The sequence below is a fragment of the Anabas testudineus genome, chromosome 23 (genome assembly GCF_900324465.2).
Source record: "Anabas testudineus chromosome 23, fAnaTes1.2, whole genome shotgun sequence".
In the NCBI taxonomy this organism is placed as follows: Eukaryota; Metazoa; Chordata; class Actinopteri; order Anabantiformes; family Anabantidae; genus Anabas; species Anabas testudineus.
This window is the reverse complement of record NC_046631.1, coordinates 7,190,659-7,215,172: the sequence shown is the minus strand read 5'-3', so window position 1 is coordinate 7,215,172 and position 24,514 is coordinate 7,190,659. Positions and strand designations below refer to the sequence as shown.

At 39.1% G+C, this 24,514-nt stretch overlaps 1 protein-coding gene across 1 annotated transcript; it reads right to left on the bottom strand.

Moving 5' to 3' along the window:
• Positions 1–275: 275 nt before the first annotated feature.
• On the bottom strand, positions 276–19,598 carry LOC113163628 (neural Wiskott-Aldrich syndrome protein-like). Its single transcript, XM_026362390.1, has 11 exons — positions 19,163–19,598; positions 12,680–12,814; positions 12,356–12,442; positions 11,849–11,945; positions 10,330–10,353; positions 7,043–7,232; positions 6,377–6,419; positions 5,081–5,234; positions 3,520–4,043; positions 3,315–3,423; positions 276–2,528 (listed from the first exon to the last, which is right to left on the bottom strand). Exons 1-11 carry the CDS (start codon positions 19,265–19,267, stop codon positions 2,467–2,469), a joined length of 1,530 nt encoding a protein of 509 aa, XP_026218175.1. The 5' UTR covers positions 19,268–19,598; the 3' UTR covers positions 276–2,466.
• Between the last annotated feature and the right edge of the window lie 4,916 nt (positions 19,599–24,514).

Sequence of the window (24,514 nt, the reverse complement as noted above, 5' to 3'; positions counted from 1 at the left end):
ACACACACACACACAGGCAAACAGATGCAAATACTCATATTACATGCCTGACAGACGGGATTGTTGTTCTTACACACAACAAACTCATATCTTTGCCTTAATAATTCAAATCTATAAAGCTGTATCGATGTAATAACAAAACAATTGACATAACTCAAAAATGCATAAATAAACCAGTAGTTTCAGAGGAACTAAAAACCTTATATTTCCACACTGATGCATCCTCAAACCCTTGACGACAGGCTGTGATGGTAAAAGAAGCTCAAATACCAAAGTATGTAAATATCAACCTTTTATTGGAGTGTACAATGTAAGAATCCATTATTTATCCTGCCACTCTGACAGGTCTTGGCATCCATAGCATCTTATTAACCAAGTTAGCTACAGAGGCTAACATCAGGGAAAACATGGCAAGGTTTTAAATTCCCCAAAAAGTATCTTGATATTGACAGAAGAGGCAAGTTCTTAACATCGAACAAGTAGCAATTTATCTCTTAAAGGCAGAAATAAACATTTGTTTTTCTGCTAACTCACAAATAGAAAAAAAAGGCATCTGGATACATTTCAACAGATTAAGGAACTTTTCTTTACTGGATGTTTTGGCTGTGCTGCAGACCGATGGGTTAGACTGGAATGCTGAATGCTACATTTTCAAGTCTAGCCGCTGAGTGATGTTTTGCAACGTTCTTGAGGCTTTCTTAAGGATAACTCTTTAAATAAAATGCCATTACATGTTTTTTAATATGCCACAGAGCTAGGCTGGCTTCATGATAATGTGCTTTTGGGAAATAACGTTTCCTATCTGCAACAAAAGACACGCAACAAGTCTGGTAGAATGACCAATTAAGTCGCATAAATTAGGAAACTGACTAATGTTCTATATTTAATTATTAAAATTTACTAATGATGAGATTGTGGAGATAATATGGCTGCCACAGAGGACAAAATAGTTAACAGTTAGCAGCTCTAAGAACAGATTTAAAGAAACAAAGATCTGACATAGACTCAACTTAAGTTGAAAATGTTGTTTTCTTCAACGTTTCTTTCGAATCAGCCATGATGGACTTTCTGTAAAGATTGAGTAACACCGTGGAAGAACAGCAGCTATTACTGAGAAATGATTTTGTTTAGTTAATATTTGGTCATTGTAGGGAATAACTGATCATTAAGCTCCTTATATCAGTGATTCCTATGTTACACACCTGATTGTGTATCAATGAAGAAAGAAATAAGTATACTTGTTTGAATAATGCCATAAATCTAATGTTTGTCCCTATACTGTGTCAGCTTTTACAGTCTATGAGAGGAAGAATACTACTTTAGCCCACTGGTTCTGTACAGTAACTTAGCATATGGACCCAATATAAGCATCAGGTGTGTAAAACTAAATGTCTTTAGTCCTCAAGCTTTACACAATGAATTACCTGATTCCAACAAACAGGCATTTATTAACACTCAGTTTTCTACTGAAATAAAAATAAATAAAAACTGTATGTGTAGTGTTTCAGTGACAAAAAAAAAAAAAAAACAATTCAAAAAGATAGCATTGCAGGCTACCTCCATATATGTACTGTTTGTAGTGTGGGTTGTTAATAGTTAAAATGCTTACTGTCTAAATGTATTTTGCGTCGTTAGTTAAAGTATGCATGTTCCATAATGTTACAGACCTGAAAATGTCCTGTATGCATGCAGCGAGTCTCCTCTTTCAATCTGTGCAAAAATATAACAAGACTCAAACTCTGGAGCAAATTTACAGTCCACAGCAAATGAAGCTAAATAGTCCAAAAAGAGATTTTTTTTTTACCTTCTTTGCTTTAAGAAAATATGAGTGCTAAACTAGGATCATCTGAATAAGTAAAAATAAACTACAGAGCAATAGGGTATGAAAATAGTTTAGTCTTTTTTTTCCCCTCCTGACAAACAATGATGATCAGACTGATGAAGAACTAGGGGCAACTAGTTTTGTAAGCCCTCACTTCAATCACTGACCCAAAAAAAAAAAAAAAAACCCAAAAGACATTCAACTCTGAGGTTCAAGAGAGAACTTCATGTGAAATTACACACTAATCTGGGAACACGGGAGAGTGACGGGGAAGGAACATGTGTGATGGGATGCTGCGTGACAGATGGATGTGATAGACAAGAAGGAGAAAGATATGAAGAGAAATGGAGACAACATAAAATGAGAGATGCGACATATTGATATCAAGACACAGACAGAGCCAACGGGAACACAGACATGTTGAAGCTAAAGAAACGAGAAACTAAGATAAGAGAATGACAAACATTTACAGATTAAATGAGGTATTGCACAGATTAATAAAAAAAAAAAAAGCAAAAAGGCAACAAAAATATACAGCAATGATAGAACATTTACATTTATAATTCTGAAATTAAAGATTCCTTTTTAGAAAGACAAGAACAATTTTAGTGTCATAATCATCCAAGAAAAAAAAAAAAAAATCACTAGTCTTCCCATTCATCCTCATCCTCAAAGTCCTCATCATCTTCATCATCATCATCCTCATCTGTGGAAGAGAAGATGTTCATATAAAGACGGCTGAAATTATGCTATTACAGGAATTCAAATACTACAATACAGAGAACTGTTTTCACACAATGTATTTTCCCGAAGCTTCCACTTCCAGATCAAACCCGTGTGTTTTCAGTTTTCTCTGTTTTCAGAATATATTTTAAGAACTGCTTTTAAGAGAGAAACATTTTCTCCAGTGAGAGGCTTCAAATGGAAAACAAGAATCACAAGGTTTGTTTTGAGACTCATGAGGAAGTGGTGAAAGTCTAATTTATATTTTAGCAACAGTGTGTCATCTGACACATCGAGAAAATGACGCAAAGTCTAGAGTCTTAATGTCAACGTAGACGCATTGAGTGCCTGCTCCTGCTCTATTTTTAATATCTGAGGAGTCAGGGCAAAACTTCTCCAAGTATCTGTGCAGCACAATTCAATTATAAGGGAGATTCCTAGAATTATTGTGAAATAAACTACTACAAAATCCTCTCTTAGCTTTATTCGAGATGTTTGTTTAGGTTATTAATGACATTTACCTCTTGTTTATACACAGGCTAAACATAGTAAAGGTTCCAATGATGTGTTTGACAATTACAGATTTATGTAATGTCCTGCCTTTCTTAGTCATGTTACACTTTTTACAATATAGTAAATTGAATAATTTAGGGTTTTGAGCTGGCTGCTTTAAAATTTTTCAATTACTTAAAAAAAAATAATAATAATAATTTGTTGACATTATAAAGAATACTAATTGAGAAGGTGGTAAACGTGTCTCTGTTTGTACCTGAAGAGTGAATAGCCTTGCTCCTTTTCTGCATCACCTCCATCAGGGCCCCTACAATGCCTGCTGAAGGAGCAGGAGTGGAAGGAGTTGACTCTGTGTTGTCATCTCTCTGTAAAAGCGACAGTAGGATCAGCATCAGTTTAAGGTGTAGGACACGTAGGTGGAGTTTAGGGAGGTGAGTTGTGTGTGATGAGTTAATACTGACCGATTTAAGTTGGATTCCTTGTCGGATTTGGTCCAGAAGTGCGTCTCTGCCGGTGCTGGTTGCTGGCCGCTCCTTCTGCTCCACCTTCTTCAGCTGGGTGCCTTCTCTTATCTGACTCAGCAGTGCCGACTTCCCAGTATCTCCTCCGTTAGCCTCTGACAGTGGCGGAGGAGCAGGGGGTGGAGGGCCGGGAGGCGGTGGAGGAGGAGGGGGAGGAGGTGGTCCTCCTGTACTGGATGAAGTTGAAGATGAGGAAAGAGGAGGTGGGGGGGGAGGCGGCACAGGAATCGAGGCATGAGATGGTGGAGGGGGAGGCGGACAAATGCCTCGGCTTGGAGGTGGGGGCGGTGGAGCGGACATGCCGGGTCGGGATGGAGGGGGGGGGGGGGGTGCCGAGACGGGAGCTCTGGAAGGGGTAGGAGGCGGTGGAGCACCTCGCCCGCGGGCAGGGGGGGGAGGAGGGGCTGTGTTGTGATGTGGTGGTGGGGGAGGAGGGCCTCCTCTGGATGGAGGGGGTGGAGGAGCTGGAGAGAGAAAAGAACAATTCAAAATGATAAAATAAACTTCCAACCATCACATAATTCACATAAATAAAATATATTCACATTTCATTGTGTATGAATTGTTTTCATGTAGGAAAGTTTGGGAGATGAGGACACATCACAATGTGACTCACAGCATCTGTCCCAAATGTTTCAGTTCCCCAATTCTTGTTGGTACCAAGCCATGCAGTTATAAAGTTAATCAACAGGGGGCAGCCTTTTCCTGTGGAACCACTGTTCATTCTGTTACAGACTGGAAATGAATTCATCAACTGTTTTTTTCCCATAGCATTAATGAGATGTTAGCAAGTTGAAATTGGAGCTCAAACCTCATTACAACTTTTTAAGAAGCAGATATTTATTCAGAAACATGCTTTTTAATTCTGGACGTAGTGCTGCTACGACCTGCTGCAAAGATCACATGCCGAGTTAATAATAAGTGGAGTTTTACAACAGTTGCCAAGCTTCATATAAAAGTTAGACAGAAGTAGCACAAAGGTTTTCCATAAAATTTCAATACACAACAATAATTTGAAATTAGGGAAATCTGTCTATGATGACCAAACAGCCTGGTGTGTCTGAAGTTATGGTCGTCATGGCTCAGAGTCAGGTAATGACAGAATATCCAGGTCAAGTACAGTCCAGTATAAAATTGCAAACTCTGAAACACTGAACTAACTGCAAAGACGTCACACAGGTTGAATTCATATTGTAACTCTACATGCACACAGTCATGAGCTGTCACAGCAGGTCATGCATAGAAACCTACCACTCCACCTGGGCGGACCTGGGGACAAAACCACCACACTAGTTAGACTGTCTAAAATGGTCAATTTACTGTTTAAAACTCATTTCACTGTCCTGGAAAACTGTACATATAACACATTTAACACTGGACTCACAGTTTATCTCACAATGAAAGGGTGGGTGCTGCTAAATGACTCAAATCACAGCCACTAGTGTCAGTTTCGAAGGTTTTGTTCAGGGTGGACCACAATCTGAATTCCCAGCTGCCTCACCTTGTCTCCGTAACTCATTTTTGACCGCCTCTACTCCTCCTTTCTTCTCGATGAAGTCATAGATGACCTTAGAGGTCTCCTTGTCTTTAAGCTGAGCCTCAGAGATGCCGCAGAAATCAAACAGGTACTTCAGCTCTGGATCCAAGTTATTCAGCTGGAAAGAAAACACAGAAGCCGACAAGCCAGTCAGTGTGTGTGGGTCTATTTTAACTGATGAAGGATGCACTATACATACAGACTATCATGTAACTATTGGATTTCATATCAGTGACAACCACAAGTGAACAGCAACAAATAGCATCTAATTAAGCACAAGTACGTGGGAAACAATCAACTTGTTATCAAGCACATTTACTTGTGTGTGTGTGTGTTTTAATCTGTATTAATAGATTTATGGTTTTGGTTCAGTTTAGTGAGGATTAGGAGGAACTCCAATGGTTGATCTGTGAAACAGTGACTATGAGAGAAGTAATCTCTTCAAATCATTTCACTGATTTATGAAGAGGATATAAATCAAAACACAAGACAATGTCTGAAGTCGTGCGCCACCTGGTGGTGGTGTGGGGAAGCACTGTGACGCTGACACCAAGGAAGAAAAACATTAACACAGATTTGAACATAAATTTAAACATGTGAGATGAATTCTCCTTAAAATAGTCTCTAAAAGCCACAAATAAAGTTTATCTTGCTTAATTGTATATGTTTCCTGTTTATGGGTAGTTTTTAGGTTGTGTGACAACTGATTTAGGAAAAACCACAACCAAAAAGCTTCTAAGCTATAAAATATCTGCCTAGCTCATTTGTACCTCAGCTTTAAGCCTGTGGATTTGTGAGGTGAGCAAGCTTTGTTCAAATGACATCCCCCATTCAAATCAAGTCCTTGAAAGCATTCACTTATGAAACCAAATCATCTGAAATTCGTCTCTTTCATTTACAGACAGACTAAGTCCTATGACCTGCATGATCTCTTACTCATCATCCAGAATCCATCATAATTACTGATGATGCTTTTTGGGATCGCGTCCATGGATTATGCAGATGCATGTTGACTCTGTTCTCTCCAAATACCGCCTTGTGTAACTCTCCATTAGAGTTGAACATGCAGTTCGTCCTAATATTTTAGAGCTGGTATTACATTTCTGTCTGGAAGATGGATGTCTTGACTGCCAAACAAATAAATGTATGGTTTCATCTGTTCTAAGAAGGTGCATAGAGTCACATACTCCAACATCTGTAGACGGCGCAGCATATAGAGGAGTTCAAACATTAACATAAATTAATGTGAGTTCTACTCACGTCAAAGCCTGTGTTTGGATCCCATCCTACGTGACCAATATGCCTGTAAGAAAAGCAAAAAATAAGAGGGGATGTAAAATCCTGAAATAGTCAAAAAGGAGACTGAGACTGAAGAGTTACAATAAACTGTGTTGAATATATTTCAATAAAAAAGGAGACAGAGGGTGATTAGCTGTTTACTAAAAACATTAGCATAGCACAACATGTGGTTTCTAGGCCAGGCTGAACATTCCCACTATGTGAACTGCTACTGACCTCATTCCTCAAAGATCAGATTTTTCTGTATCATTAATCTTTCCCATAAACCATAGGATCAGATTTAGAGTAAAGACAGCTTAGAGTAGTACGTTCTCTAGATTCAGCAGCACTTAGAGATATGTAAAAGAGGGAGGAGTCAAACTTTTGGTCAATATGTCATATGGGAAGCACATACACATTCATTAACATGTACTCTTAATACTCATTTTTAACTCACTGTCACAACTTGTCTACAGAGGCATACACATCAAAGATTCAGAAATTTTTATTTGTCTTTCTTATTTCATGCATTTGAATTAAATCCCAAAACAACAAACCAGCACACTGGCTGATATAAACTGTCTCTCAGTGTATTGAACAGTGTATCTGAAATAAACACAGTGACCATCGTAGGGACATTTGACTCACTGGAAGTTGCTCGGAGTGCCGATATCTGCCTTAGTCAACTTCTTCTTCTTTCCCTTGTTCCTTTTTTCTTTCTTGGGGAAGGCGGAGTGCACAATGTTGTTCACCTGAGAGTTGTTATGATACGCTGGACGCTGAACACTGTTGATCTCTGGGTGTTTGATGTCGACTGTGGCAATGTGTAGTGTAGGACCTGAAAAATAATGGAGGCAATAGTGAAGTTACAATTTATACAACACTGAATACATGAAAAATGACTTTGACTCCATGAAAACCCAAGTGTTTATTTGTTTGTTTTGGGGGGGGGGGGGGCAATTTCCTTTTTCCTATCAAACAATTTGTGTTTAACAAAAGCAAGAAAGAAAAATTCTATTCAGGTTTTGGGTTGTAAAAGTGGCTAAGCAAATGTTTTTACCATAAACCTACAATGTCCCTGAGACATGAAGGTTTGTCAAACTTGGTGCCCTCTTTTATAAACATTTATTCTGCACTTCAATTAATTCTGAACTGAGTTTACTTTAGCAGATGATGTAGGCCTCAAACTGTCTTTATAAACTGATATTTTTGGATACAGGCGATTCTGTATCCCATAATTCCACATAGTAATATGAACTACAAACAATAATAATAATAATAATAATAATAATCATCATCATCAATCAATAGCGATGAGGTGATACCAGCAGCTGCTCCGCCATAGCATGCAGCCCTGACTTTAGGTCCACTGTTTGTAATAATCAGTGTTGCAGATTCATGTATTCAGCACACAACAAGAGACATTTTTCATGTTTCTCTTTCTTTTCTTTTTCCACTAGTGTCATTATTCATCATCCTTGCTATTGTGTCACGTACGTGCAGCATGTACCTTTAACACTCACGCTACAGCGACTTTTAGGAGTTTTGCTGGGCGAGGGCGAGGCTGACCGACTGCGTTGCCTTCTCACCCTATCCCAAATGCACCCACCATCTCTTGCCCTGCAGGTGGTCATACTGACATCAACAAGCATTTTTCCTACAATGTTCCGAGCTCGTTCTTCTGGGCAAATTGAGAGCCGAGCAGTTGGAACGGCGAGAGATGGATACAGTTCATCCTGAGGGAGAACCAGGCAGTGTAGAGAAGACAGGCAAGCACTAGGGCCCAAACCTCCACCTCCTATAGAGGTACTTCCTCCACCAACATCGCAATTGAGTTCCTCAGAGGGAGCAGACAGGAAGGTGGTACAGAACATCATTGTAGCTGATAGCTGGACATGAGCAGTGAGGTATAACAAGCTCAGAAGAATGACTTGAATGCAGATCTGCTGTTCACGCAGGTCTTTATTATCAGTCAAGAAAGACAGAAACGTAACAGGTGGAGGCAGCTTCCCAAAAGCACAACTTCCTCTTAAACTTGACTTTGTAAGCTGCTAGAAAGAACAATCTGCTTGCTTCAAAACAGATTCCAGTCTTCTCAAGTTTCCTCCTTGATAACCTCAAAGCCAAGATCGTTCCAAGGTTTCCAAGACACTAGCACAGACAATAAGAGAACTGATGACAGACTTGGTGTAACGGTGCACATTTACTGAATTAAAATCCTCATTTGGTGAAGCTTACATGCATACTGTCTAAGCTGTGAAGGCAGACATCCAGCAATGCCATCCGAAGAGAAAAGAGCCAGCCAACAGCCAAAGTTTATTCTTCGTCCTACATTCCTTCCATTAGTACAGCAGTTTTCCTCTATGCAGACTGTTCACCAAATTCCAGTTTGTCTTGTGTATCTCACTAGCTTAGTTCTCCACGATTTATATCCATTTTACAAGCATTTTCTATACCCTGATCCTCCATCTCAGCAGGACACACTGTTGGATTATCATGCCAGCATTGGCTCCCTGTGATCATTTCTCCACCCTCCTACACTGCTATCCTCTCTCATTCTTTGCAAAACACATGCATGGACCTAATCCCAGCAAGTTATTCTGGATTTAGAGTTGGATTTTACGTAACCATCAAAACCCAGCCATGGCATAATCCCACATTAATCTCTGTGGTTTCTAAAACATGGTGAATCTGCAGGGTGAGAGAAAGACAGAGCAACAGGGACAAAGTCAAAGAGAGAGAATGGAAACTATGCAGATTAAAAACAGAGGGTACATGGGTACAAATAATGAGAACGGGAAAGACAAAGGTCTGCAGGAGAAAGGGGCAGAACAGAAAGAAAGACTGGAGTTGATGGGACAAAACGATGATGCAGTAATGGAAGTGAAAGTGAGACAGATGGAGAGGATGTGGGAGGATAACTTCCTTTGGAGCTTAACCAAAACACACATATTCAGAAACTGAAACCAGGCATGACAAATCTAAGATAGAAAAATTGAAGGCTGGCAGCATGTCACTCACACACACGCACGCACACAGATTTTAAATAAAGATTTGACCTTTAAATATTCCTTCCTAGCTAGTGATTTCAAAAACAGATACAGAAACAAACACACAGTCAAAACCCAGAGTTAAATCGCTATGGGTCCAAATTATTTACTGTAAAACTCTGAGTTACAAAGCAAAACATCTACAGGCCCTGTGTCATTAAGCTGCTTTGAAAGAGAGCATCAGCTAAACATGTAAATGTGTCATCTGTGTCAGAAAGACCTCTGCACACACACATACCAACACACACACAAAGACTGACAGATATATTAATAAGCCAGCTGGGTCAAATTATGCTGCCTGTCAGTCCAAAACTAGTTCATCTTCTGTCTCTACTGTCTTAAACTAGGCTGTGTGTCTTGTGCCGTATGTCCAAGAACAAATGTGTGCAAATCCACAAATGTTTTCCATCTGTTTAGTCACAAAAGCATACTAAGTGGCATGGTGAGACCACGAAGGGCATGTTGTTCACAGATAAAGACTGTAATTTTATTTTAGGATACCCATACTATTCCAGTTATTTTGACTTGCCTGAAACTTAAAAATTACAGACAAATGGTTATTTGTATAAGTATGAAACTTGCTTTGTCTACAACTGGATAAACTATGCTGTTTTAAACCTAATCTTTTAAAAACACAATCCATTAAAGAGTGAAGATGGAGGATTAGAAGCACAACAGGCAATAGCTGTGCCCCAATTCCATATCATGTAGCCTTTCATTGTAGGGCATCAGTGTCCGGCCTCAGCACACGTCTAAACCAAGAGTGTGTAGCATTAGTTTCATCCTTGTTTTGTTTTGCTTTTATGAATGTGTATATGCAAGAACATAATATGGAGTCCCCTGACTATTTCTGGAGTTATCAGCAGGAAATAATAAAAAACATACCATTTGGAGGGTCACGTCTCTTCTCTGTGAACACAAACAAATGAAATCATTACAATCCTGTGCTAAGTAGTGGGTGAGTGAGTTAGTGAGAAGCAAATGTGACAGTGCAGAAGCACAAAGAGAAGCAGGTTTACTGGGTTATAAAGGCAGGGCTTGACAGGATTGTGCATGTGCTGCACAGAAAAGGTTATCTGGAAAGATTACTAAGCAAATGTGCGTTTAAGAGATGCAAATCAAATGCTCTTACACACACACACACACACACACACACACACACACACACACACACACACACACACACACCAATACTGCAATCTACACATGAACTGAACTCTCTAGAGGACGACGTCACTTATTCTCTCATATCTTACCAGAAGATATGACACTAATAAACACACACTTGAGTTTGCCAGTGGTTGAAGGTCAAACAGAAGAAGCTTTGCAGACCAGATTAGGCACCTGATGCAGAGGACTGAAGGGGAAAAGATGAAAGTGAAGAATCCATGTGAAAGGTCAGGAAATGACCCGCAGAGGAGGAAGAAGGAAGACAGATAGTCTTAATCAAGCAGGCGATGACAGACATTAAGGAAAAAGTGACAATAATACGTTTAAGAATTCATCTGTACGACTTTGTTTTCAACTGAATCCTCCGTTTGTTCAGATGAGCACAAACATTTACGCCTTGTTTTCTTAGACAGAGACATAAGATAGAAGGCGAAGATAGAAGTTTTTCTAGTCCCAAAGAATGATTGTTGTTTATCTTTTAATACATTTTAACTCTAAAACTCATCACAATATTGTGACTGCTAGGGCAAAAAAACCCTCACAGCTGATCATTAACATCTTTTGCTCATTTTAATCTGAAACTGTAGTGCCCCCCTTGGGCCAGTCAACAGAATTTTTCATATCGTGTCTGTTGTGATGCATCACAGTGATGTGAACATGATGATTATAATTCATAAAACTGGATCAGAATTTTTATCTTATTTATTTCCACAGTAGCACCTGAATGCCCGGAGGTGTGGGAGAGTTTGAAGACTGACAGGTTTGAAAATGGTGTTACCAACGGTTCAAAGAACTGTGACAAGTTCGCAGGTGATCAGGAGAGGAGGCAGAGAAGTAAGTAAACAGACCCAGGCAAAAAATGTTATCATTTCAGTACATGACTGGTTCAAGCAAACTCACAGGACAAATGATGTCCATGTATGTAAAATTAAACTTTTTTGCCCAGTTCTTAGGTTAAGCACTGTAAAAAATGACTGGTTTAGAAATGAATTTGGACTTGTGTTCACACTAGCTAATCTAGAGAACTTTTTTCCCCAAGACATCACACAAAACAAAGTAAAGGCACAAGTCTTTTAAAAATGTTGTGCCTCTTGCTTCTTTCATCTTTTGCAAACTTTGTTGAAACAAGTTTAAATAATGTTGTGAACACAAGATAAGAATGTGTTAAACGTCATTTTTTTCAGTGTGTTAGGTCAGTAGGTAGATTTGTAGGTCAACAGCAGCAGGTTGGTACCAGTTTTCCTCTGTCTTCTCCCCACTAACTCTGACAATTGGCTTCGGAAACGCCTGCTCTCCTCCTCATCGGCAAAATTCAGACCCACTTGGCATGTCTGTAAACACAAACACAAACAGGTTTTGCTGAACAAAATAATGTCCATAAATAAACCCTTAACACGTCTAACTGGCTGTGAATCTAAATCTACATTCAACCTACAAGCCTCAGTGCGTATATGTCAATGCAGGTGTGTAGTGTTATATGGCAGACAAGAGAGCTTTGTTCAACATAAGCAACAGAGTCCGATGGGTTAAAATTTTACTTTGGTGCCCAGGTGATTTTTTTTTTTTTTAAAGTGGAAAAATTATATATTGAATTACAGGTTTCTTTGATAAAAGTGGTGTCTTTTTCCTGTGGTAGTTCATGAATTGTATAAAATGTTTCTCATGATAGCTCGGCTGAGGCTTTATCAACAACATAAGTAGTAGTACATAGTTGAAATGTTGTAGTGAGAGAGCAACTCACATCTCCAGGAAACGTGATGAAGTACGGTTTGGGGGAACTGATGCTGAAGTTGTTGTACAGTTCCTGTTCAAACTTTATCTTACATTCCTGTGGAAAAACACACGTGCAGTGTTAAATAAAGACAAAGAACGATTACCCACCAGTTAGTACACCATACTACAAATGATATAGGTCTTTAATGAGCTGTGTGTCTATAAAATACAAGTAACGACTATTGAACACCACTGATATACACTGTGTTCAGACCAATGACCTGGTCTTATGCCAGCAGTAGCTGTGACAGTGAAAAACCACTAAGATGCAATTATATTGAAATGTTCATACCCTGATGTCAAAGACCCTGATGAAATAGGATCTTTGGGGGTTGTCTTTGACCAGACAGGCCACACCACAGCATTTCTTGTTCCAGCTGGAGTTCCTGTCGGCCGTGAACACCTGGACCACTGCTGAAGACAATGTCTGGGGACAAGGCAAAGAAAGAGAGTCATACTTATACCGTGCTGCTTAATGGACAGTTAGTGAGCAGTGTTTTAAGTAACCGATCTACAAGCTGCATGAAGAGACAGAAAAAAAAAATCCATATTATAAACAGAGCGTATAAACAGGTTTTTCCTATAAAACTAATGAAACTGACTCACAGTACTGTGGGCTGGTACAGTAGAACTGAAGTAGTCTTTAAGATTTCTGTGAACTAATTTCATCTGTTTAAATGTGTTAAGCATCTGCAAAACTCAAGATCTGTGTTTAATCTACAGCAGCAGTACACAGGGTACGGTGACAATAAAAGGATGGACTTCCTGTTTGCTTTAAACAGTGCAGCATGACAATTATTCTGCCAGCCCACGCAAAATGTTTAACTACCTCGCCTCAATCAGGGACTAGTGGGTTCTTTCCAAATCTTAAATTAGACATCCCTGCCTCTTCAGTGCCAGATCCTCCAGCATTCTAATTTGCAAAAATGATCAATTATATATCAATGTGTGGCACAGAGCACAAATCTAAACCTACAAGAATTTATCAGAACTATTACAAATCTGACTTGACCACAGATTATGAATATGTAGCCACTTGGATGTGGCATAGATTTTTACCAACTAATGTGTCAATGTCAATTTCTTTAGCATATGGACATGACTAAGAAAATTAATGAAATGATTTTCCAAATGATGTCTCTGCTGTTGTCCCATCCAGAGGAAGTCACCAAGAATGCAACCTGCTCTCCAGAACAGACACAAACTGGATTTTCTCTTGTTATGTATTAACAAGCAATCACTAAAGCATTATAAAGTCTATAGTCTATATGAAGCTGAGACAAAACACAGAGCCAATGTTATATACTGTTTTATGTTGCTCCATTTTAGATTTGAGATCAACTACAGTACAACTTTGTTTAAACATCAATGACATTAGGAGATATTCCTGTCCCTAGTCCCAATATTGATACTAGCAACAACCAGTGTTTGCTTACAGAATTACTAAAGACTGCACACAGCTTAAGTAGCAGGCTCAAGTTCAGTACAATAAACTCCTAGATCTTATGAAGTACTACTCATAACCAGATATTTTTTGGTGAAGGAAAAACAACCAAGAAACAAATACTGAAACTACATCAGTGCAGCTAAAATCCAGGTAAAGTTCTTGACTAATCAGTGTTTCAAGGTGTACAGTCACTGCTGCAGACTAAATGCAAGGAACTCCAGAAAACTGTACCGAAAGATACCATGATACAAAAAAGGAATGCAACATGCAAGATGGTGCAGGTGCAGCAAGAGATCTTTAATATAATTGAGATGTCCTAATTGTCTTTTCATAGCATCACGCTAACATCTGTGCTATTTATTGTTTGCATTGTTTTCTTTCATATTTCAGACAGTTGGTCACTATAGTTGAAATGTTATGACACCATAAAAAGTTCATTGTGTTTTTTTTTCTTTTTTTGGAACAATATTGTTTTGTTTCAAGTAAAAATAAAAGCTACGTAAGATAAGTTACACCACTAGCTGTCCAACCACACACAGAGAGTAACATCTGTGGTGACAGTTACCACCTCACAGAACCAAGACAAGCTGTGAGACAAACAAAGCTAAATGTACAACTTCTATCTCAATTAATGTAGAAGAAAATGCACAAAATCAGACTAATGTTCAGACTCCCATCACTATATCAACCTAGGAGCTTTCCAACACACCCACTTCTCCCAGGACACTAAAATGTAGGTCACTGGTATCTTTGGTGAACACTGAAAAGGCAGTGTAACCTATTTATTTTTAAACTTATAAAATTTAGTTATGGTACATGTATTTTATTTCAGGTTTCAAAATCAGAACTTCAACTTTCAGTTTCACATTTTTGTTATTAATTACTTTCTTTGCATTAACCGCAGGTATGTGTACTCTTCTAAAATAGTGTGTTATCTGTATGTTACTGATGTTTTGGTCATCTAAAATTAATAAATTCTACTTTGTGGGTCCTGTAGAACTTTGGCTTTTGACCAGAACAACAATGTTTGTAGCCCATCTAATGACATGAATGTAAATTAAATATTACAGCTATCATCAGGACTTGGCAATGGTGTCCTAAGTACAACTGTTAGTAATGTAACGCAGCCATGTTTAGTAATATTAAACTGCAGACAACACAGCCTACATGTGATAACAGTTCAGTCTGTACAGTACAGTCTGTTTATAACCTAGCAGTATGAATTACACCACAGAGCATCTCATCATTAGTGTACTCCCCATCAGACCTTGCTGCATTTATCAATATTATGGAGCTGTAAAGTTCCATATCCAACTGTCCCCTTAGAGCATAAACAGACATTAAAATATGCCTTCACAGAGAAACTGTCTTTCAGCACTGCATGAAGATGATATTGTATTGTAAACACAAACACTGAATCGGTTGGTAGTGCGACTGTTGTGTTAAATATCTAACAATTTAGATTTTAGATCAAAACTGTCTATGATCCATAGAATAATATGCATTGTGCTTTAATGACACAATTTCTCTAACAGTGGCTCTAACAGTGTCCAAGCTCTCAGGCCCTAGGGTTTCATCTGCACATGGCATGCTGATAGTTCCTGACAGGGCCAAAGGCTGCAGGAAGCACAGCTCTATCTATGGTGTCATCAAAACCCAGTAGAAATGTTTGCTCACTACTACAAAGGCATTTTCTCTCTATCTAATGTGGTTGTTCTCAAATGCACCCAGTTTCATGCAGACCTGAGCTGTAATGGTCACCGATCCACCACAAAGACACAAACACAATCTCTGTTCACACAGACAGAGCTAAGAGATAAGGAAGCACTAGACCCTGTTCTTATACATTTTATCAACATAAACCTGAATGCTACAGTGCTGCACCTTAACCCTTATACAGTTTAGGCTTCCATGGAAGAAAATATAATATCAAAAGTAAGAAAACATTAAAGTAAGTAGTGTAGTGTGAAGCACTACTACCTTGTATGATCACAAGCAAGAATCACACCGTCACCGGACGGGTGTAGTAAAAAGCAGCATGTAAAAGTTACAAGTGGAAGAAACAGAAATGTAATAATGATAAATGAATAAAAACAGTAGCAGGTGTAAATAAGGACATAAATAGATGGGAGAGGCACAGCACAAATAAATTCTAAATATATGTTCACACTCAACCATTTCTTTAAGCAAGATGCTTAGCCCTATGTCCTTGTTGCTTTGTACAGAAGAAAGTTGTAGCTGACATTTGAATTTGAATCTTGTCCATCAACTACTTGGTCAAGCTGTTCCGTCTTGGCACAAATTGGGCAAAATTACACCTCTTCACAAGATCTCATGGAGGGGAAGCAAGTGAAAGGTGAGAAGTGGGAAGCCACAGAAGGGGCTGACGCAGAGCCGGAGAGAAGAGGGAGAAAATGAGATGTAAAGAATGAGGGAACTGAAGTATAGTAAGAAAAAAAATAAGTGAAGAAACGGATGCTGAAAGGTTGAAGAAGGATCTGAAAGAGCATTAAAAATATGAATGGCATGTAAGAAAAAAGGTGAGACTACAAAAATGAAAGGACGGAAAGTAAACAAGAAAAGGGGAGAAGAGGGAAAAAAGAGGAGTCACGTTCCACTTCTCCAGCACAAATCACCAGAGGAGGCCGACCATGGGACTTCCTGTAGGAGAGGACTGCTGATTAGGCAGTCTGCACACACTCGCAGACATACACACACAAAACACACAGTGTGTACTGGATGCCTTCCACCTTTTGCCCAGTCAGACAGTGTTGCTGATGGTTAAAACCGCACAAGGAATAGCAATGAGTGAAACCAATGAGTAAGACCACTGTGTGTGTACCTGTATGTCCCTTTCTTTATGAATGTAAATGACAACATTTGGCAAGCTGGTTGTAATACTTGTATGGTTTCCAAGTTGTGATTGAAAGTGTTGTGTAAAGGTTGCCCTTTGCATCACTACTGAACACAAAATCTCACTCTATCCCACCTTAGTCCTAACCCTAAATACAGTCAAACAGGCAAGGAGGGCTCTGTTAGTCAGTTTAGTTCATCAATTCAGATGCACAGAATTAGCCAAGGGATGTGCATCACAGTACAAAGAAACTAAATAAATGTGACTGTGATTCTTCCATTTTTCTGCATAATGAGTACATTACACAATACACAATTGCTCGGTCAGGCACTAAATCACTGGTGGGTATTCTAATTAGATTGGTCAGGGAAACAAACACGGTATCTGTCTGTCTCTCTGCATGCAAAAATGTGTACAGACACAGAAGAGTGTAGGACTGTGAGGAATGTTCCTCGTCTCAATCACATGTTGAGTGACAAAACTCCAAACATGCCAGAACAATGGCGTCACTGGAAATGAAGTCACACCCCAGAAACCTGTGTTATAACGCAAATGAAAGAGGCAGGGCATCCCACCATGCGATCACATACTCTATCATGGGACAGGAAATGTACTTTCCAAAGCAAACATGCACGCGCATGCACGCGCACACACACACACACACACACACGCACGCACGGGCGAAAACACACACACAGGTAACTCACACACCAAGGGCATGACCGGTTCACTGAAATGAGGTGAGCTCTGTTTACAGAGGAAGAAGATTTTGTCTGTACCTCAAGCACACCATCAACACCTTCACTATACACAATTAGAGGAAACTATGACAACTATGGGGAAGTAACCTGAGAACAACCTGTTCTGAAGTCTATAATATGAAGGAGCAATGATTATTCTTCACATTTGCCTCACTTGCATGGTAAACGCACCGGCTCTCTAAGTGTCCACTAAACTTTAGTATGATACATGAACACAATTAACTTATTAACGGTTGAACTTAATTAGATAATTAACACCTTGACATCGAAACACCTTATCTGTAAAGGTAATCAATAACAGGTACATTCTCTACAGCTGATATCACTGAGTGAACAAAGCTACTAAACAAACATAAGTTAAAGATCACACTAATTTTTAAATCAAGCAGGATACTGAACTAAATACATTTTAATTGACTCGTCATAGTTGGACAAGGAGTAGGAAACTTGCTACAGTCCAACCACTGTGACACACACACCTTGTTATGGAAATAGCCTGATCGAGCAGCAGCTACAGTAGAAGACCCAATAGTGCATTAAAACTTGAGGTGATACAACATTTATGGAGCACAAAATTAATACAATGGGACAAGGGGTCACAATAAGACACTCTTAATAACACTGCGGAAGAAACCACTTACATGTTACATTACAGTAAGTGCATAAATGGTTCCATTACAGTCCAATGCCCCTATTTCATTTGGTAAAACAATTATAATCTGATGTGAAATTGCTAGTCACTAGTTAAATGCTGGCAATATTTGACTGTGGTGAGCCACAATAAATAGACAGGACTCTGTGGTAGGCAAACACCCACTGGTCTGATGGGCCAATATTACTTTTCCCTCTGTATTGGCTGTGGGGATGTTTGCCTAATAAGAAAAGGGAGAAAGAAAACCTGCCCTGCAAGATGATAAAGAGAAAATCAAACAGTGAAGCAGCATGAGGATTAACTTCAGATAGTGGTGATGCAGCCTCAATTAAAACTGTGACTAGATCTGTTGGGTCTGGGGCTTCCTACTGACATGAGGAGGACATAAAATGAGTCAGCTGAATGCTAAACACGTTACGTAATATCAGTCTATCTCACAATATTTAGTCGTGACACTGCACTGGTGATACTGACTGCAGTCCCACTGGTACAGCAGGCTACTCCTACTGCTTTCTCGTTTAGCTAGTCAGCGCTTGTTCTCAGCCAAGTGTGGTCGGCACATTCTTGTCGGTGGACACACTTCCCGAAAAACAACCAAAGGTTCAGCTGCATTATGTAATGCCACCGTTCCTTTGCCCCTGCGTTTTTCCAGCTGATGGCTTTCACAGCTCCCCCAAAAACTTGGCCCCACTGAGCTCGGTGCGGTTTGGCTAAGGTGACGGAGGAATGTCGGGATTTCCTGGGTGACTTCAGGTGCGCCGGAGGAGGCCGAGGGCTGGGACGAAACTTGCCCGAACGTCAACGGTCCCAAACGGGACGTTGACAACAGCTTCTCGCTCTCACCTCACCCTCTGGCTGTCAAAACAAACCAACCTCTTCGCACAAGTGTCAAATGTTTCCCCCCAAGTAAAAACACAATCTTACAAGTCACAACATAAAACTGTAGGCCACATACAGGAGCTAGCTTTATCTCCCATATCAGGAGCAAACGGCTCCACTTAGCTCTATTAGCCTTTTCCCTTAGCCAGCTATCAGACAACTATTTAATGGAGAAAACTTACGATGCATTTCTTGCCAAGGTGGTTGAAAAGGCACTCATTTTCCTGCTTTGTCAGTAAGGTCGAACCAACATTTGTCGGCCGCCGTTGAGGCGGATTTCCACTCATTATAGGTGATGAGTTTCTGATAAAGCACCGACTCTAACTCGTTATATGAAATCCGAAAAGGTACATAAACAATCCCTCGGTCATCTGTGGCCTTCCTCCGACCCCCCTCGCACCGGTTCGGTTTATCCCGGGCGCTGGCAAGACTGGGCAGCCAAAAAATGTCCGTCGCTTAGGAGTTCAGTGTGATATCCAGCTGCTATTAACAGGACAAAAAAAACAGGGACAAAAGTGTGGCGACGGAGTGAAGACAGAAAAGGGTAAAAACTTTCCTGGGAAGTAAAAGCGCCAGAGAGCTCCGAGCCAGATCCATCCAACATGGCAGTGCTGGGACGAGTCCACTTTCTGGATATGGGGGCGACACCATTCCCAACTGTGTCCCATAGACACGCCAAGATACAAGCTTGACAGGGAAAACAGTGAGAGGCGTATGTGTAAGAACGGTTAATATTCAAGTGTGTGTTGTAAAGATAAAATTAACTGGAGGAGTAAGTTCATCTTTAGGACGTTTACACTTCCCAGCACACTCTCCTTAGAGATGGTTTGGTCCTGTCCGCCCGTGGCTTTTTCTGACAGGAATGTGTGTGAGTGCAGAATGGGAGGAGATAAGAGGAAGATAATGTTATAATGCTCCTTGTGAAAGGAATAACTTAATTAGAAATTAATGCAAAGCTAAGCCTACACTTAAAATATCACCTTGAGTCTAAATAGGTGCCATAGAAATGCTAATTGCTCTCTGATAATAATATAAATGCCCATTTTAATTCTTACAGTGAAAGAGGTCAGGACCTGGTTTATCTAACTCCCTGGAATAATCAATGATTTGCCCCCATGGCCTGAAATATCTTTAAGATTATGCAAAGCCCCTTTTTTCTTTCATTGCAGGCAAACTATAAGCAGCATATAAATAAAATGAATTAAAATTAAGACTGCTCCAGTTGCTCTACATTGCCTCAGGGGTGACATTGTAACACTAACAGTCTCACACATGCTTCAAAGTTTTCATTTCAGGTTCTCCAGAATGCTCAAATGCTGCAACCTCGACCTCAGAGAGAAACAACCTATTGTTCCCACTGTATGACACACAGTGTGTAAATATTACATACATATCTAGTAATGTTTAAAGGTCAAAATAAATAGAACTACTCTTAAACATGGATATTTAGCAGCAGTTATTTGGTGCAAAGCTCCTTTTCTTGAAACAAGGACAACATACATGGCTCCTACATGTTTTAACAGTACACCGAAGGGTATTTGTAATATATTGCAACATGCTCAGTCAAGCTCAAAGAGGGTGTTGTTTGCAGATATTGTAAAGTGAAAAAAAGAAAACACTTTCCTTTGTGAGTCATTTTATTATTGTCTACTTTAGCGGTACTCTTCTAATACTTATATAATAAATAAATCCTTGCAGAGTCCTCATACATAAAGTAGTTTTATGTCACGTATCAGAAGCAGACTTTAAGTTACAAAGTGTGTTGTGAATTGCTTCTAATCAGAATGAAAACAAAAAACTACTAATTTTGTTGTGATGTTGTTTATGTGTGTGGATGATGAAGAAAATAAATTGTGCATCATGATTCACACAGTGCTTGAACACTTATGGAACTCTCCATAAATGTTATGACCCAAAGTACAACTCATCTGACCACGATTGAAATAGTTTTATTATGTTTTATTACAAATGTGGCTACACTGTCAGTTTTTAGTCTTTCACTATAAAAAAAATGTTTTTTTCTTTCCAATGCTTTGTTTTGATCAGAGCAAAATACCTTTATTGTTTCACTTTAGTTGTGTAAAAAATGACTGAGTGATACTAATAGAAAATGAAGACGTGTTCATGTGTAGGTGTGAACTTGGTCAGACTACATGTGAGTAAGTCATGTAGAGTAAAGAAAGTTTCTGTGCAGTTTACCACTCCTCAAATGTCACTAGTAACACCTGACGCACACATGATGCTGCACATTAATTAAACACAGCATTCATTCTGTTTGATCATGTTATTACAGATTTGGTGTACTAGGTGAATTGCTGTGAAATTCTTGATATATTTGCAACATATAAACTCTGAAACTACATTCCAGACTGAAAAACATCAACATATTGCTTTGCAACCAAAGGGTGGATTGCTGGACTCATGCAGATTGCCACACAGTCACATAAGCTGAGGAATACTAAGTTGGCATATTGATAAAGCACTTAAAGTTACAGTTAAATTAGTTGCAAGGAGTCATTGTTAACTCCAATCCCATAAGCTGAAAGGGATTATGAAAACCTTAATTTCCACCAGGTTTAGGCAAATTCCCTGCTCTTCAACAGAGTCTTGTTGAACTTGAAAAACCCGAGCGGCAGGCAGAGAAACACCTCGGGATACTCTGCACTACTCCACCTAGCCTTGATTTAGTGAGGTGTACCGGTGTTAGAAATGACTCATCATGAATAAGTGCTTATAAGTGCACTTCTGTTCTTCAAGCAAGGAAACCTTTAAAAATAGGCTTTTTCAGAGCAGTGAATGAAAAAGAGAACAAAGCAGATGGACAGAGAATGTGAAATAAGAGAAAAACAAAGCAAGTCATACAAAGCTAGAAAACCTGGAAATGTCTTTGCTGAGAAAAGAACTATTCACTGGGAACTTGCATTGTGTTTCACTATGATGCTGATGGTGTGAGCTGGTTAACTTTGACGATAACTACGCCAGTTGTACTTTCCATGGTACAAACCCCTAATGCCACTTACATCAACTATCTTCCCAGCTTTCCAGTGAATAAAAGAGAACTGAGATGGCTTCAGTTCCCTTTGGTATATGAACATGACTGTCATCACATAGGTATGTGGTTATTAAAGTGAGGAAGTAAATTTTGCATCCATTCATGTATTGAGAGCAATGTAGAGGCTCTGTTCATAGACAATCAGTGACATTATACTGCTTGGTATGCACTTACTCACAGAACAGATACTGTTTCCAACAGGAAATGTGTGAGGTGGACAAACCCTCCTCCTAAAAAATACATTCCTATGCAACTAAACTGCAAATGGGATGACGTTTTTGGGTGGAGAAAATCATCTTTTGATACTAGGAAGAGCAGAATATTTAAATCATGATCATCAAAAGAGTTTGGAAAAATCAGGACTTATATTTACCTACCCACCAACCAAAGCTTAAGCAAAGGTGCTGTTTCAGAGTTTCATTACTCTTTGGTGTCCTATTCACCTGAGAATTTCAATTGTAAATTAAATGCATGGAAGGAAGACCTCGACACATAACAATGGGAGAATGGGAATCAGTTTGTTCTGAGGCACAAAGACAACCACCTAATTCTGGACTTAGATTCTCATAGTATAATTGGCCAAGGATTATGTCACTTCAGTTAAAACCGTTATGGGAGGAGGTCAGCAAAGCAATAGAATAGAAAAGATTATTATAAAAAGCATACTGATCAACTGTAGCTTTGGGTTTATTCCCAAAACACTGTAATTTTGCCCAAACTCAACAAATAGTTACATATATGTGTCTTGTACACGTCAAGAAAGTGATTGCAATGTTCTGAACGCAAAGTAACAGACAAACTGCCAAACACTGGGTTTGTGTGTGTTTAAATATGACACTTTGTGTTTGTAATATTTCATGTGTGTATATTTCATGAGAAGTCTTGCTGCAGGGGGAAAACATGCTGGGACTACCCAAACATTCATTTGACCCACTTCTCACACCAAAAGGGAACTGGGAGAGAATGAGGGAAGAGGACAGCATGAATATTATATTTTCAATTCTGGATTAAGACACCCCTCCCAGGCCTCCCTATTAATATTTAATATAGTTAGCCTCTTTGTCTTTGTCTTTTCAGCATGTTCGACCATGTCGATTTTGGGAAATGCCAAAGTGGTTTCATCTTAGCAGAAATACTGTACATTCAAACAGGCTCTGTGGTAAGTTGACATTAGGAAATATCTTGCTTGTCTACCCAACAGCTCAAAACCCAAAGAAATTTAGGTTACAAAGCAAAATCTCTCAATTTCACATCCCCAGAAGGTGAAACCAAATGCGGTTTTGCTTGCAAATAGCCACAACAAGTAATTAATTAAGATCAAAATAGTGACTGAATCATTTGTGATTAACTGACATATTAGTAGCTGGAGCCTGTGAGAAGTGGTAATGAGGAAACCTAGTCTGGCTTTAAATGGAACCACAAGCTCATTTCAGCATTAGCTGTTTTCATGTGATGATAATTTAGTCCAGTCATAACTGTACTGCATTTGTTGATCAATACATCTTATCCACAAGATGGCAGCATTACATTTATACTGTTGATGCTGAGTATAGTGCACTCAACCCATTGGTTTCTGCATCAAATTACATTTACACACAGTGTACAACATAACACCTGCCCCATGCTATTCTGCTTAAAGCTACATGGAAATAAAAGTGGGACAACGATGAGTGATGAGTTAGCGGTTACTGCCCATCTGTTGGAGCCGTTATCAAAGGGTTTTAACAATGGAGGCTGCTGTGTTACATTGTCACTGTAAAGCATTTGTGTACATGTACACAAAGCGTGTGGCTTCTTCTTCTTCTTCTTAAAAAAATGAGCAAATTTATCTCCGTCAGTCAGTGTAAATGAATAATTTGGATTTATTATCTGATTTAACATCTGATGTTGTTACCATGTTCACATGTTAAAGCTGGAAATAATTTACAAATAGGAATACTATTATATAGGAACACTATTATATTACATAATATACTATGATATAAAACACTTGTTTTATTCTGGAATAGTTAGTTAACCATACTGAGCCAGAGTCAATCTAATCTAATCTAATCTAATCTAATCTAATCTAATCTAATCTAATCTAATCTAATCTAATCTAATCTAATCTAATCTATTAGATTATTCATCTATTTTGTATCTGGCTTTAACAGAGTACAGCATGTACAGGTCTTTTATTTTAGACTTTATATAGAGAAATGTCCCTCATCTTTATAAGAAATGTCCAAACTTACACACACACACACACACACACACACACACACACACACACACACACACACACACACACACACACACACACTCCACAGATACCTTCATCACCCTCCTAAAAACAACTTGCAGGGACAAAGGTGTCAGCCCCACTGTCCGTATTATGACACTAACTTGTGAATCAGCCACCACCATTTGGTTTTACATGTACCTGACCAGACTTATAAACACATTATTAAAATATCTCAGACAATGTGCAATTATTTCTGAC